Source organism: Cryptomeria japonica, chromosome 7 (assembly GCF_030272615.1).
Source record: "Cryptomeria japonica chromosome 7, Sugi_1.0, whole genome shotgun sequence".
Classification (NCBI taxonomy): Eukaryota; Viridiplantae; Streptophyta; class Pinopsida; order Cupressales; family Cupressaceae; genus Cryptomeria; species Cryptomeria japonica.
In genome coordinates this window covers 287187745-287203650 of record NC_081411.1, presented here as the reverse complement: position 1 = coordinate 287203650, position 15906 = coordinate 287187745, and the positions used below count along the sequence as shown (strand labels likewise).

Below are 15906 nucleotides of genomic sequence, written 5' to 3'. Positions count from 1 at the left end.
AGAGAGGGCCAAAATTTGGCTAAGTATGAGAAATACTTCGCGAAGAGATTTCTTCTCCAAATTCGAGGCACTTGAAAGAATCTCAAGGCATCAAGAAAGAAAAAGTTCTTAGACTTGGTGAAAATATGGAAAAGTTAAATAAATTTCCAACTTCTTGAAGGATTTCATCTCTTGAAGAAATTAAAAAAGACAAGCTCCCAAGCAGAATCAAATGGTGACAAGAAGGAATCATATTTCCATACTTAGACAATTTCTTGACACAAATTGGAAAATTCAAGGAAGACATCCAACACGTTGAGGTGGCGCCTCGTCATCTTCCAACCAATTAGATCGTTCCAAGTCAGCATGTCCAGGTTTGATGAACTTGACTTATCCAGAAGCTTCTAGAAGGACACACTTCACAATGCAACAACCTTCTATTTTCATTGATGGTTCATATTTAGCAAGAAGGACAAGTGTCCCAAATGTAATTTTCTCATTGGTCGAGGGTAGTTAGTTTTGGGAAACCCTAATTAGGGTTTGTAGCTTTCAATCTGGGCCCTTGATCACTGTTTGATCTCGGTCGTTCATTGATTTCTGAAAAACTATATAAGGCTACTTCCTCTCATTTGGATAGTGTGAGGTTTTTTTTGATGTATTGTTGCGAAAGGTCATTTCCAAATAATATATTGCATGTGCTCTGCTTTGTAATCCCTATTATTTGAATGATCTGCATGGTCTCAAAAAATTCTTCAATACTTAGTTAAAGTTAATATAGATTTGCTTTCATTGTTGTTAATTTGAGTGAAGGATTTGATAAGTATCAATTGATTGTGTAATCTCCGCTCATACTTTTGGTAAATGGATGATTTCCATTCTACCGTGCAAAGTTAGTCTGAGCCCGTCCTATGTGCATCCCAATATCTCGATCATAAGCACAACCCACTGAAGATTGCACTGGCTTTGTGTAGTTGTCCCTAGTGTGGCGAAGTAGAGTTTGGTTTCTCGAGAGCACCCAGTTGATACCGTCTCCAGAGTTCGTAGGATTAATCTAATCCTAAACCCTATCCTTTTCTCCTTTCTTTGAAAGTCTAAATCCCTGAAAATCCCCCCCCCAAAAAAAGAAGAAGAGCCTAAAATTGCCAAATCCATCTAAGTTCAGCAGTTCAAGATACTTGTCAACGTAAGTCCCCCTTGAAATTTCAGCATACACTACCCAAGAAGCTATTCCACTAAAGTCGCTCATTCGCACATATAGACCTTGGAATCAGTAGTGATTTTTCAAGAGAGGATAGAATGCTTTGGGGTATCCTATCCTAATGTTTGGTAGATGATAAAACAGACACCAACACTTCCGTAGCAGCACCCATCTCCCTTGGAGAATAGAAAATACAGAACTGATTATGATTTAGACGGTTTAAAGTCATTCTTATTTATGTTTCAGAAATTATCAATTTATTTGTTTATCTTATTATCTATTTATTCTTGAACCATGGATTAACTCTTTATTTAATATTTGATTTAATTTAAATCGTAAACTTGTTCTTTGATATATATATATATATATTTACTGTATATATGATCAGTATTTATATTCTCCTTTAACTTCATACAGATTACTAACTGTTCCATTTGCATATATATATATATAATTATACAAATACAGGGAAATAGATAGATATTTTTATATTTGCTATTGTAGTTACTAATGCTGGGTAATATTCTACATACCCGTGAGACCAGAACGAAGTCACTGTTTATGTGCGTCTTTCTTTTTCTGTCTCCTTGCCATCTCCTTGTACTCTCTGCATTACCCCCATCTTGAAAACTGCTTTATGCATTCATATACCTACATGTGATGGAACAATACGTCTTTTTCTGAAAAGTCATATTCATTAGTTTGTGACACTTAAAAGCTATTTGTTCCACTGTAGCTTCACAATGTTTAAGTTCCATCGTGGCTTTTCAAAGTCTAAGTTTTATCGTGGCTTTTCAAAGTCTAAGCCCATGACTTTCTAACCGTGGCTATTCATATTAATATTGCAGCCATTATGAGTATAAAGTAAATCGTGACTTTTCTTCAACGATTTGTTATTAACAAATTGTGGTATTAAACAATGCTTGGCTTTTGACTTTAGTCTTGTTCAAACTTAATAATATTTATAATATTGATAATGATTAATATTATAATATCTCATTTACATTTATAATATCTTGTTATTATATAATATCTTATTAACATTTATTTTTTCTTTCTTTCTGATCACTGCATTTGATATACACAGATCTTATCGCTGCCTTTAGTCATCGTCTTAGATTGCTTGATCAATATAATTGCCGATCCTCTACAATTTTCTTAATTACATAATCATTGTCTCTTCTTCATTATCGCTGATTTATCCTTCCGTTGAATCACTGCTACACATACTTAATTGCTTATCATTCTTCATAATCGTTGCTTTCTCTTTTAGTCACTATCATATATCTGATACCATGTAATCGTTGTCATATATTATAGGCTTATTCACTGCTCCTTATTCACTGAGGTATGTCTATCGATAATGGTATTTGATCAAATTCTCAAAGAGGGGACATGACACTAGGGGTAAGGACACCCCTCATTGGCAGTTTCAAATTTATAGGTTAACTTTAGAGGCCCATATCTTGACCATGGAAAAGTACTTTTTGGTGCGTTTTTTTTCAAATAGGCCATTTTCTTAGTAATTTGTCATGATGTTGGTTTCTATTCATGACTCCAAGGTTTTTTCTAAAATTGATTTTTTCATAGACTTTGTTATGCAATCTCAATTTTTTGAAGTTCTATATCTCATAACTTTTCCAAACATAATTGGATTTGGTTCCTACCATTTTGAAAGGAGAAGATTTTTCAAGCACTACCCATTGGTGTTGGCTATTTGTTTTTATCCTATCATTTGATTGTACTTTCAACTTTTTGGTCCACATTGGACATTGTATAATTTTCAAAAATCAACTTCAACTTTGTAATCACACTATTTATAAAGTGCCAAGGATCGCAATTTGATAAGGGTCTCCTTATTGAGCTATTTTGGGGGGTGTTATTGTAGAACATACTCCTTTATAAGTGCCATTTCATGTACTTGTTTTGGGGGGGCTTATGTTTGCCCTCTCGGGTGAATAACTTAAAGCATAAAGTACGTAATGCAGAATAATAGTGCCATAGATATCAGATGCAATATATTAGATGTTATTCCATTCCTAAGTGTTGTTGTTCCCTCACAAGTTACATTCGGAAGTATTTAAAGGTACCGAGGGGGTGCGAGCGCCAACCGTCGCACCGCAACTACCACCCCGCGGTTGCCAACTAACCAAGACAATTACAACTTAATTAACTAGTTTTATTTCTGTGTACAATATTGCAGCCAACATCATCCCCCCCAAAAGAAAAGAAGTCGTCTCCGGACGACTTAATACAAAAATAGAAATGACATTAAACAAAACCAAGGTAGCGAACGGCTGACACCAGTTGAGCCTGGAACCCCTACACTTGCTGCGTCCTCGCTTGAAAACCCTTTTCTGCTACCATCCGATGCTCAAGTGCGGATTTCACCATTATTGCTTCTTTTGACATCAAAGTCCTCTTGTGCCTAAACCAAACTTGTCTGCAAAACATGCTTTTCGGTCTCAGCCTCCACCAACTGCTACTCAAATGATACTGTGTCCCTAGCCAATTTGTCCTCGATAGGCACCCGCGCTGTCCTCGCGGCATCCAACTCTTGGGTACGCTGAGCTAAGTCTCACGCTACTACTGCCTCCAACCTGGTGGTCAGCTCCTCCCGAGCCCTCTATGCATCCACCAAGGCAACCTTACGTCCAGCTGAGACATACTCCAAGTTCCTCAAGCGTACCATTCCTACCTGGAGGTGGCCACAACCTTCGGCCACAAAGGCTAGGAGACACCTCCGATCCTCCATCACACTCCCCAAAGGCTGCTAACTGAATTGAATAACTCTCTGCTGTCATACAATTGCACGGACCTGCAATGCCTTCCCTCACCAATGCTTAGCTTCAAGCTTCCTTCTCACAGTACGGACAACCACAACACTTACCGTGACATCTCTAATGCCCTTCGCCCAACTCCAACAAGTGTACTGTAGCTCAAAAAATAAACTGGGGGTCGAGGGGCAGCGCCCCCCTCGTGGGGTCCGGGGGCAGCGCCCCAGGTGCCAACACCAATTTACAACTCTCAGAACCATACGAAAGTCCATGGCGCACATCATTTCTGTGATATTTTAAGGTGTCAAAACCCTTCTTCTCCACTCTAATATTTTCAGCGTCTTGGCTCCATATGTCATCGAATGATTTTTCAATCTGGTCGTCGTCATTTTTTTTTTTGGTTTCCTCTGTAATGTCCTCGATGGCACCCCGACCATACAACCTCCCCGTACGGTCAACAACCTCCTTACCGTACGGACACATGTCCAACGTACAGACACACCTCCAGCATACGGACAACTTCCCGTGCGGTCAATATCCCTCCTTACCGTACGGACACACCTCCAGCGTACGGACAACATGCTCAACTGTGCACACCGTACGGTCCTCCTTCCGCATGCCCAATGTAGTTCAACCGTACAGTGACCACTGACGACGAAGCGGTTGCGTGTGTGTTTGTACGGCTGCGTGGTTGTGCGGCTGCGTCTTTTTTTTTTTTTTTCGCGTGCGTGGGTTGCGTATTTTTCCTTTGCGTGCGTTTTTGTGTTTTGCACTTTGTTTTTGCGGGAGTTTATGTGTGCGGGTGTCCACCGCACGGTGGTTCCACTGTCGGTGGTCCACCGCATGGTGGTCCCACCTTCGGTGGTTCCATCGTCGGTGGTCCACCGCATGGTGGTCCCACCGATAGGTGGTTCCACCGTCGGTGGTCCACCGCATGGTGGTCCCACCGATAGGTGGTTCCACCGTCGGTGGTCCACCGCATTGTGGTCCCCACCATCATGCGCCTTCTTTTCTTTTTTTTCTTTTCAGCCATACGGTCAACTGCCGTACGATGGTTTTTTAATTTTTTAAATTTTTATATAATCTAATTGTCGAGAGTCTTCGGCTCGGGTCCCATGCCTCTGGGATCGCCCTTCATCCTTCTCGGTTTTCCTCGCCCGAGAGTCTCTTGCTATGGTCCTGTGCCTCTTGAGTCCCCTTCCATCCTCTCGGTTCCCCCTCCGGGCTCTCGGGTGTCCGTCCGGCCTCTCGGGTCCCCTGCGCGCTTCACGTGGACGAGTTTCAATTTGGACCCGTTGGTGGCAAGTCTATTTTCAATGGCCATCCGAAGACCTGGAACCACAAATTCTACAGGGACCACGGTCTCCTTCCCGTACATAAGAAGAAGAAGAATAAAGATTTTGAAAGTTGCGGCCTTCCACACAGGGTTCCAATCGTTGCCGACACAATTAATCTTTGGATTATCTACGTCATCGAGGTTTGGGGCGTCTCCCTTCCAATATTCTCTGTATTCTGGCAGGTACACCTCCTCCGTTGCTTGCTCTGGTTCCTCTACTTCGAGCTTGTAGCTTTGGAACATTTCGTAATCCTCCATCTGCCAGTGGAAGAGCCCGTTCAATGACCCCTTCTCATCCTCGGAGCACTCTCCTAGTTTGAGAATCCCTTCGTCATTGGGCTCCCTGCAGCCTCGTCCTTCGTCCCTTAGGTCACCTTTTCCTTCACCCTCTGATTCCGAAGATGATGCCAGTTCCTCGTCGACAACCTGGGTACTCAGATCAATGGTGTACTTCCGCCCCCCTTTCTCCATAGAAAGGGTGTTCTTTTTCCAGTCGTGGTTCACCTTTGCTGTAACCAGCCACCCTTTGCCTAAGATGGCGTCGTACCCCTTCTTCTTGAGTGGGATTACCACAAAATCTAGTATGAAGGGTTGCGTCCCGATGGTAACTTGTTGGCCCATCAATGTCCCGATGGGTTTGATTCCATGCTGATCTGCTCCGAGTAGATTGAATGTAGATGGCCATTGCGTCGGTTTCCCCAGCTTCCGCCAGGTTTCTTCTGGAAGAACATTCACTCCTGATCCACCATCGATGATGGTATCGGTTAGAATGGTGCCAAGGATACCCATCTCCATAATGGCCGAGTTCCTTCCAGTGTTAACTGCTAGTAGCATGGGGTCTATTGCAGACCCCCCAGGAACATCTGTGCGGTGGTTGGTATTGGTGCGTGGTTGGGAGAGATTATTCAGCAACGCCGTTCGTAATTGAGGCATCGTCTGGAGGAGGTCGTGTACCTTCACAGGCACCTCCAGTTTTAATTTTAAAATTTGATTTAGTATAGCATCCTTCGCCTCCGGTCGGCTAGAAGTACTCCCCGTACCATTTGCCTTCGCTCTTTCTCGTATCTCTTTCTCAATTTCTTCTCGTGCTTCCCGTGCCCTTCGCTTCTCCATCTCCGGGTCTGGGCACATTGCGTGTTTGGCTTGGGCGCGGGTTACGACCAACACTTCCTCTTCTTTGGTTTCCTCGACATTGAGCAAGTTGACGTCGGACTTCGGGCAGGTGGCGTCTTTGTGGTCTCCCGGGCTGCACCATTTGCACAAATATTGTGTGGCCTCTCCCTTCGGGCAGTCTCGGGCGAAGTGCCCCCATTGGCTGCACGCTCTGCATTGTACCATCGATCGACCTTTGGAGTCGTATTGGATCCGGCTCCTTGTGTTGTTATTGTTGTTATTGTTGTTTCGTCCTCCCCACCGGTTATCTCGGTAGCCTCCCGAGGTTGCATTGTTGTTCGCTTGTTGGCCCGTACTTGCTGATGCGGACATTGTGGCCTGCTCTGTGAATAGCACCTGGTTCATTTGCGTATTCCGGGTTTTCATGTTGTATGGGCACTCCTTGGTGGAGTGTCCCATCACTTGGCAAATCTCGCAGAATGCCTTCTTCGGGCAAGTACCCTTTGTGTGCCCCTCCTCTTTGCACTCAGTGCACCATATGTCCCCTTCGGTCCGACCGGTGCTTCTCATTGTTTTGAATTCCCTCCTCATTCGCTCCATGTCTTTCTGGAGCGCTTGCACCCATTTGCCAGCCTCGCTGTCGCTGCTGCTTTCCTGTGACAAGTCATCCTCCTCGGACGAGCTATCCATCTTCTTCTTTTTCTTCGATGTCTTGGTCTCGCTCTCGAGATCCATCGCTTTATTATATGCATCTTCGTATGAAGTTGGTGGAACAATTCTCATCTTCTTCCGGATAGAGTGTTTCAGCCCCTCCACGAACCATCTCTTTTTCAGTCCATCAGCCGGCTGGTTCTCCATCTTCCCAAGTAATTCCTTTAATCGTCGGTTGTATGTTTGCACTGTTTCGTGCTTTCCCTGCTTTGTGCTTAGTATCTCCGCCACGATCTCATTATCATCTCGAAGGAGTCGAAACTCCTTCTCAAAAGCTTTCTGTAGGTCATCCCATGTTCCCACCTTTGTTTTGTCCACATCAGAGTACCAATCAATGGCTACTCCTCTCAGGGTGGCAGGGAACTGCACCACCCAATCTGATTTGTCAACTACCCCGTTGGCTGACCATATTGTCTCACATGTACGATAGTGCCGTACGGGGTCATCGTTGCCATCTCCATTGAATTTTGGCAACTTCTGTTTGCCCACCATCGAGGGGGGTTCGTCTTCCTGGAGGTGGTTGTGGCTACATCTGTGCGCCGCTCCCTCCAGCGCTGGTGGTGTGTCATGCGTGGGTGACTGGAGGTACGGTGCTTTGCCTGCTGTGTGTGGCACCTGTAACCGTACGGTTGTCCTCCCCTCCGTTGTCGCCCGCACCCACTCTTGGCTCCCTCTCGTGATCCTCACTTCGTGGCGTAAGGGATAAGTTTCTAAACTGATACTGAGTCTCTTCGACTAGATTCCGTCGTAACCTTGTTTCCTCCAGAAACTCTTTGTGGCTCCGCACCCTACGGTGTTCTGGCGACGCGTAGAAATTTCCCTCGGCTTCTGCACCCTTTGTGACACCTCCTTGGTTCCCTTCGGGCCACCCTTTGGCAAGTTGCCTCAGCCTCCATCTACGTTCTACTTGCTGTTCCAGAATCAAGGCCCGTTGCGCGGCCTCCCACCCGTCTGTTTCTGCTTTCTTATTTCTGTCTTTATTTAATATATTTGGCATAAATCACTTCCGTACATAGCAAGCACACACCATGTACACAATTCTTTTATTTTTTATTTTTTATTTTTCCCTTTCGGCCACAATTTATATCAACCTTGTGCCAGGATTATTAAGGGTTCAATTTCCCCTTCGCCGATTGTTCCGTGTGCACGTCGTCGGCCTCTGGGTTCATCTCACCGACGGGTAGGCCCATCGCGTCCGTGCGCCATCCGCGTCTTCTGTTCCCGAGTACGTCTAGGCAACGGCGCCAAATGTTTGCCCTCTCGGGTGAATAACTTAAAGCATAAAGTACGTAATGCAGAATAATAGTGCCATAGATATCAGATGCAATATATTAGATGTTATTCCATTCCTAAGTGTTGTTGTTCCCTCACAAGTTACATTCGGAAGTATTTAAAGGTACCGAGGGGGTGCGAGCGCCAACCGTCGCACCGCAACTACCACCCTGCGGTTGCCAACTAACCAAGACAATTACAACTTAATTAACTAGTTTTATTTCTGTGTACAATATTGCCGCCAACAGCTTACACATGGGTGTTTTGTAATCATGAACTGATATAAAGTTTCAAATCTTAGGAGGGTTCATCATCTCTCTTAGTTCCTCTTATTTCCATCTTATTGTTCTATAGAAGACTTCTCCTCCTGTTGTTTTTACAAGGATCATGGCATCTTCAAAGATTCTCCATGTCTAAAATGGACAAATGTTGTCATGTAGGGTTGCCCCTCTTTAGTAGGATTATTCTCTAAAGCCTTTCAAATCATGTAGGGTCAAATGTGCTTATTGTCAGAAGAAAAAATCATGATGAGCATGATTCCTTTCATAGGTAGATTGATGAACTAAATAACTTCTTCAGCAACATCACTAGTTCCACTATTTTATTTTGCTATTATAAATTTCTTCATTCACCTAGACCTATAGTCGTATGGTTAGATCCCCACCAAATTTAGCATATATTCTAATGGAGATTAACTGTTCTAAAGGCAAAGGAGGGTAGGTGAAAAATGATTTAAACATTTTCCTGATGCTTTTGCTAGCATGTCATGATAAGTTTAACTTTTGTTAAGTCGCCTTGCTGCATGTTTCCTAATAATATGCTATGATTCTTAGCAACCATTTTTGAAAGTTCGGCAGCAATCCAGAGGTACAATTTGAAGTTTCCAGTTTTTTTCAAAGGCTATTGCATCTGTCATACAAGTTAATGCTGTGATTTTATGCATCCACTATGGGGATTAAGGCCTTAGCAGTCAGAAAACCTAATTTGAAGGCATCCATGCCCTTCCAAAGACATTACACTTGTCATATATGGGATTTTAATGGTTTGCACATTAAGAGGAAAGCCCAATGTAAACTTTAGTAGTAAAAACCATGACCACCATTCAGAACATTGCTTTAAGTTTTTTTCTGTATAATGGTTATCATTATCATTCATTGATTGAATTCTCTTTGTGAAATAATCGTTGGTTTTGTGGGTTCATTTGTTAACATAATATTGCTTTCTCATAAACACAATTGTTTTGTAATAATGTTCTTGGATTTTAAACTGAAGTCTGATGCATTCTTGTCTTAGATACCATGGTTGGATACTCTATATCATATAACACATAAATATAGCTTGATATGTTGTTTGTGTTTTTCTCTCTCTTTTATATAACTCATAACCGTATAGGGACATGATAGTTAATTGAAAACCATCTTCCTCCTAACCCCATTCCTAGATTTCCACTCCCACGATATAGTCTGAGCCATTATTTATACTTCTCATCAATGTTCCATGGGGATGCGTCCCCACCAAAACACCTCACGTTTCCAAGACAAGGACATTTTTGGGATGCGAGGACTTGGGGGAAACGACCCCCTCCTACACCACCACCACCTCCACCACCTTGGAGGCACTAGGAACTCTAGGACATCCCTGAGACATTCGGGGGACTCCCAGAAGTTTCTTGAAAGTTTCAGGGACACCTAGGAGTCCCATGGGGCTGGATGGCCAAAATGGCAGATTTTTTTTTAAAACTCAATTTTTTTTCAATCCTTGCGCTGCCTATTGGCCCCACCTAAACCCCAGAAGCCTATAAAACACCTTCAAGTCCTCTTTTCAACTCACACAAACAAATCAACAAGAAGCTGATAGTGTGAGTTAGAGTGAGACAAGTGCAAGGTGAAAGAGTGTGAGTGAAGTGCAAGAGGGTTGAGGAGGAGAAAGAAGAAGATCAAGAAGAGGAGTGATCACGTGGAGTCTAACAGTTCTAGTGATGAGTTTGGGGATGATTAGAGGCTTTATTTCACTCCATTTTGTTATTTTGAACATTTGGAATCATCATTATAAAATATACATCCTTATAGTCTAACATTTTTATTTTGCAATGTTAAATTGTTAATCTTTACTTTAAAGTTTAGTAGTTTCTAAGTTTTACTAGTTTGCCAAAGTTTCATTTGTGATTCTTATATTTATACATCCTTTTATAACTATTTTTTCAAGTACTATTGATTTCAGGGTTGCCCCCCATCGGCGCCCTGACGCTGTCCCCAAAATTAGGCTCTTGGTCCCCTCATCGCCGAAACCCATCCCCATGTCCTTGCATCCCCGTCAGGAAATTCCGTGGAATTGTGCTTCCTATTGAATATGTTTATCAGTATTCCTTCAAGTCATTTAAAAGAAAAACTTTGTTTTGAGCTCCTTTGGATTATTATTTTCACATATTTAACTGCAGCTAGTGTGAGTTCATTGTTACTCATTTTGCTTGTACCTTTCTTCTTTAAATTTCTGTTTCTTTGAGTGTGTTATTGTATCTTAGCTATTTTATTATGTCGGTAAATGGTGCTTGATCTGGACTTCATTTTTGGTAAACACATTCCTTTCTGATCATTTATCTTACGTTGCACATGAGTTTTGACATTTTTTTACTCTGTAGTACTTGCTCTGCTGTTTCTTTATACTGGTGAACCGATTGTCTCGCAGGTGAACACAAATGCTATGTTGTGCAAGACATTGGATAAATTATTAGAGTCTAAGCCAGATGAGCTAAACTATGCGGCATTGCATCGGCTTATGCGGAAGGTTGTATAGTCATTTCAAATGGTTTTCAATATACTTTTTCCTTATCTTTTTTTCTGTCTTTCAAATACATAATTTTTATAAGGAGAAGATGTTTAATATGTTACATAATTGTTACTCCTTTATGGTGTTTTAAAACAGAAACAGAAACACCAATCTACCAGTACCAAAATTTAGTTATATAAAGAACATGGAAAAATGAAGACACGAAGTTAAACTAGCATTTTGATTATTAATATTGTCCATACATTTTCTCATAACCGATGTACATTTACTTTTCTTACTTGTGTTTTTATAAGCACGTTACAGTTTGTCTGTATGATGTCGAGTCATTTCCTTTGAATGGATAATTTTTATAAACAATTTTAGAAGCACTTTCTAAATGCAAGATTCCAAAATGATGTTTCCCAAAGATCTGTGTTTCTTGTTGCTCTTAAGTTTGGGTCAGTTGTCTTTGTGTGGGTTTGAATGGGTTTCTGAGCTTTTGCTTGTTTTAGATTCTAAATAGTAAGCTGTGTACTAGTAGTCTCTTATTAGTTATTTCTTTATATTTGGTACCTGTGGATTCATCTTTATTAAATATTTGATCCGATTATTAATGTTTATATATACATTTTTCCAGAACTGAGGTACTTCTCTTCTTTATTTGTCTTCTTGGCACTTGCTGGGGTGTACAATCAGTGGTCTGAGCACAATAAAGTTTGGCAGTACGATCTGTTGAGCCACCCCCTTTAACCACCCCCATAAACAATTTCATAGCAACTTCTAAGAGCATGTTTTCAAAAGGATGTCTGTGCTTCTTGTTGCCCTTAAGCTTGGATCAGCTATTTCTGTGGGGGGTTTCAATGAGTTTCTGTGCTTTTTGGTTTCAGAATCTAAATGGAAAACCTTGAAGCTTTTCTCTCTATTTCTTTATATTTGTTACCTGCCGGTTCATCCTTTTTTTTTCAATTAATATATCTTTTTCCTCTTTTTGGGAATGTTTTTCATCTGAAGTTTCTACAAAGGATAAGATAGGTTCATTGATTATGATTGGCACGAGTGTTTGTGTGGGTTAATGCAGACTAGATGTGTTTGCTGTTGCCTTTAGTTGTTGGGAAGCACTATTCAGTTACCATAATTGTAAGGATACTGGACATGGTCAATACAGTCCCCCTTTTTGGTTGAATGCTCTGGAATGACTAATGAGCCAACACAGGGACAATTCTTGCATGCTTGTCTTTATGGATTGTGAACAAAAATATTGTTGCAGGTGCTGTGGTGTCATGTGAATACCAAATTGAATCCCATGTGAAGAGGCGTGAGCCTCTTTGCCTAGCTGCTATTGGACTTAATTGGTTAGAATACAAAGCTGAATTATAGATTGCATGGTAACCTTTCTGCTTTGGTCCGATTTCAATACTCGAGTAAATTGCAAGAAACTTCATAGGGAATTATTACAGATGCTTCTGGATTAGATTGTGTAGAATTGTCTTGAGCTTCCTTTATCATCCTGATGATGGATCACGAGTGTGATCTGAAATGTTAATGCAAAAAAATTCTACACAATCTAATCCAGAAGCATCAGTAATAATTCACTATGAATTGTGGAAACTTGATATCATTAACTTCCTAGTGGTTCATTGCTGTGCACTTCTGATATTTTTTAGATTGAAATAGATATAGAAATGTCTCTAAAACATTTTCAAATACTTTCCAGCATATCTGAGACTTTTCCTACATGTTTTCAGCTGTTTCTGAGGTGTTTTAAAGGAGTTAAAGGGGTTATTATATTTTTATGCATGAAAATTGAGAATTATGGGCAATATATCTATACTATTTTTTAACAGATGTTTTCTTGCTGTTTTCTTATGGCCCCGTGGGGTTCCGTGGAAATAGCCATTCCCTGTTTCTATTTTTGAGCCTTTCTAACAGGTTTCTAGCTGTTGCAAGGGTGTTTTCAGGGAGTTATAGGGTTATTATCTTTTTTTATGTACAAAATTTGAAAATTGTGTCTTTTCTCTATATGTCTATATGGACTTTTGTACAGATGTTTTTATGCCATTTTTGTTAAGGGGTTTCTTGAAAATAGCCATATCCAGTTTGCATTTCTGTTTCTTGGTAACTCAGCTACTTAGTTGAACAATGGTAAGTTGCTGAGTACATCTAAGATCAGATGGCAGTCAAGGTTGGTTTGGAAGAGCTGTTTCCGATCATTATAGTTTGCACATTGAACTTCACAAATTTTAAGGACTTTGGCTGGAGGCTGACTGAGAAGTTCAACCACTTTATGTTTGCTTCTTTTTTGTACAGTGTACTGGTTTGCCAAACAAAGTTTATATAAGATGTCCACTGAAAGTGAATATGTTCTTTAATTCTGATTTGAGAATTTGATAACTGTAGTGGCTGGCAATTCTTGCACAACACTGTTTACATGCAAAGTGAATATTGATTCCATTGTCTTAATTCTTAAGTTAGGGCATTGATTTTGGTGTGTCACAAAATTCTTAGATGGTATAATACAGATTGCCTTTCTTGCTACGGACCTTTGCAATTTGAAGCTTCCATCTTGATCTTAGGAAAGCCTCTTTTGGCTTGACATCATGTGGGAGAGTTCTTACTAGTGATCTGATGTAGGGGGCAAGCTATGTGACGATAATGATGAATAAAATGTTATTAAGAGTTAAACCCTTTATAAAAACTCTTAAATGAGAAACAGTTAAAGGGCAGTCCATTTTTTGAGTAGCTTAACTTTGTTTATATCTGGTTGTATGCTATGTTCATTTATGACAGGGTCAAGGTATCTAATTGAAGTGTCTTAAGAAGGGCTTTATTGTGGCTTGGAACTTGTGTTGATAAAGAAAATATAACATTAGGTTCACATGCTTCGAGACCACAATACATTTCCAGGTTGCAGGCAGAAAATATTATTAACTAGGCAAATAAAGTTTAGAGGCATATTATTAAGACCAAAAGACATGAGCAATCTGTCTTGAAGGATTTATTGCAAACCTCATTTTGTGCCATATAGACCTGATGATGATAAGAAGTTAGATGGTTTTGGTGATGTGTTGTGCCCCTTTTAGCTGGCCGTAGCTTTCAATGATGGGAAGGGCAGAATGGTTTTTAACTATTATACTTATGAATTACCTTAAAGCTAGTGCAAAGTTTGCATAATTTTACCCTTCTCATATAATTAATTGTTCACTTCTGACGGTTTACAGTGATCTGTTGGACAATGGCAACCTAGAAGAAGACTGTTGGTAGACAATTGAATAGCCTGTAGGGAGGAATATTTTTGCATTACACAAGGTGGTCTTTACATCCATTTAATATTGATTTCATTTAGGTATGGTTATCCAAAACAACATCTTGGACTAATTGCTTTAGCAATGTTTCAGCCTGTCAGCCTAAGTGTCAGCCAGAGTTTTCTGAAACTCCTTTCACCCCGAGCAGGTTAAATCCAGTTAAAGTGATTTCTAGTGGTGACAACTTATATTTTCTTTACTCCTTTTTGAATAATACAAAGAACCATGATTTTATGCAAACTAATGTATTTAATAATTTGTCCTACTAGAAAGCAGGGATTCATAGAATAAGATATAAAATCATGAACTGTACCCTTGTGCAATTGGTAAGCCTTTGTATTGTGTATCTGCACAAGTTGGTCGAAGGAGTGGGTCCACCTTGGAAGTATACTCAAGTAATTAACACGTGGATGAAATGATGATGCCATTGCCACCATTGTTGGACAGACATGAAGTCGTGGAAGATCTCAAACTGGTATGGATAAATTGTGATTGCATTGTGACAATAGAAGCAAGCCAAGTCATAAATGCACATGCTAGACATAGGAGGAGGCATCACACTTGTCAGATACTTCACGAAGGAAAATGGTACATCAGAGTACAAGTTGTAAAATACTTAACCCACTTGCTTTTTCAAATTGATGCAATGGGGTCAACTACTTTTTGAGGTGTGACTGATCTAGGAGGATTTAGCAGTATAATTATGATGTGATCAGTAGTTGTATCTCTTCGTAATTGTCTAGCGTCATCTTCCTCACATTTTTATCAGTACACAATACAACTATTTAATGAGTTTCACATCTAGTTCTGTAGCCATCTTCCAGTTAATTTTGTAGTCATATATGGTAACTCTCAAGTTTCATTCAAAACTTCAAATATATGAAAACATAATCTGTCAATATTGTTCTTACACGTTTTATGGTTTCTTACATTGAATTCCACCCCTAGATCATCCTTAGGTTCTAGATTAGTCTCATCTTTGTGAAAATCTCTTTTGTCTCATTGCCAGTCCTACTCATTCTGAGAAGCACAATACCTAGGATTGGTATGCAATTTCTAAATTCCCAAAATATAGAACGGTCTTTTAGGACTATGTTGTATAATAGAGTTCAATCCACAGAAGTAAAGATGGGAAAAATATGTGGTTAACTGTGGTCAATGGCAGTACAACTCATATATAATGCTGTTTGAACTCCTGGGCAAGTTTTTTCAGGCACAAATCTCTGAGTTGAAAAGCATGTGTTTTTCTTTTGGAAAAATACATTCATTCAATAACCCTGAGGCAGTTTTCTGAAAAAACAGAGGGTTTATTCAATAACTGCAAGGTGGCATTTGAGAAAAGCATAGGGTTCTATTTTGAAAAAACCATGTTTTGATAACTGCATGGCAGTTTTTTTCAAAACTCACTTCTACTCACTTCTAATTCTGTTTTTTTCCAATTGCCCTTCATTT

General features: G+C 40.3%; 1 protein-coding gene across 1 annotated transcript in view; it reads left to right on the top strand.

Annotated features, from left to right (window-relative positions):
- The window catches only part of LOC131067289 (uncharacterized), a 112304-nt gene that overhangs the window by 10927 nt on the left and 85471 nt on the right, over positions 1-15906 (top strand). The window contains exon 2 of the mRNA XM_058002243.2: positions 11072-11170. Within this exon, the coding sequence (XP_057858226.1) occupies positions 11072-11170 (99 nt within the window). The remainder of the gene's footprint in view (positions 1-11071; positions 11171-15906) is intronic.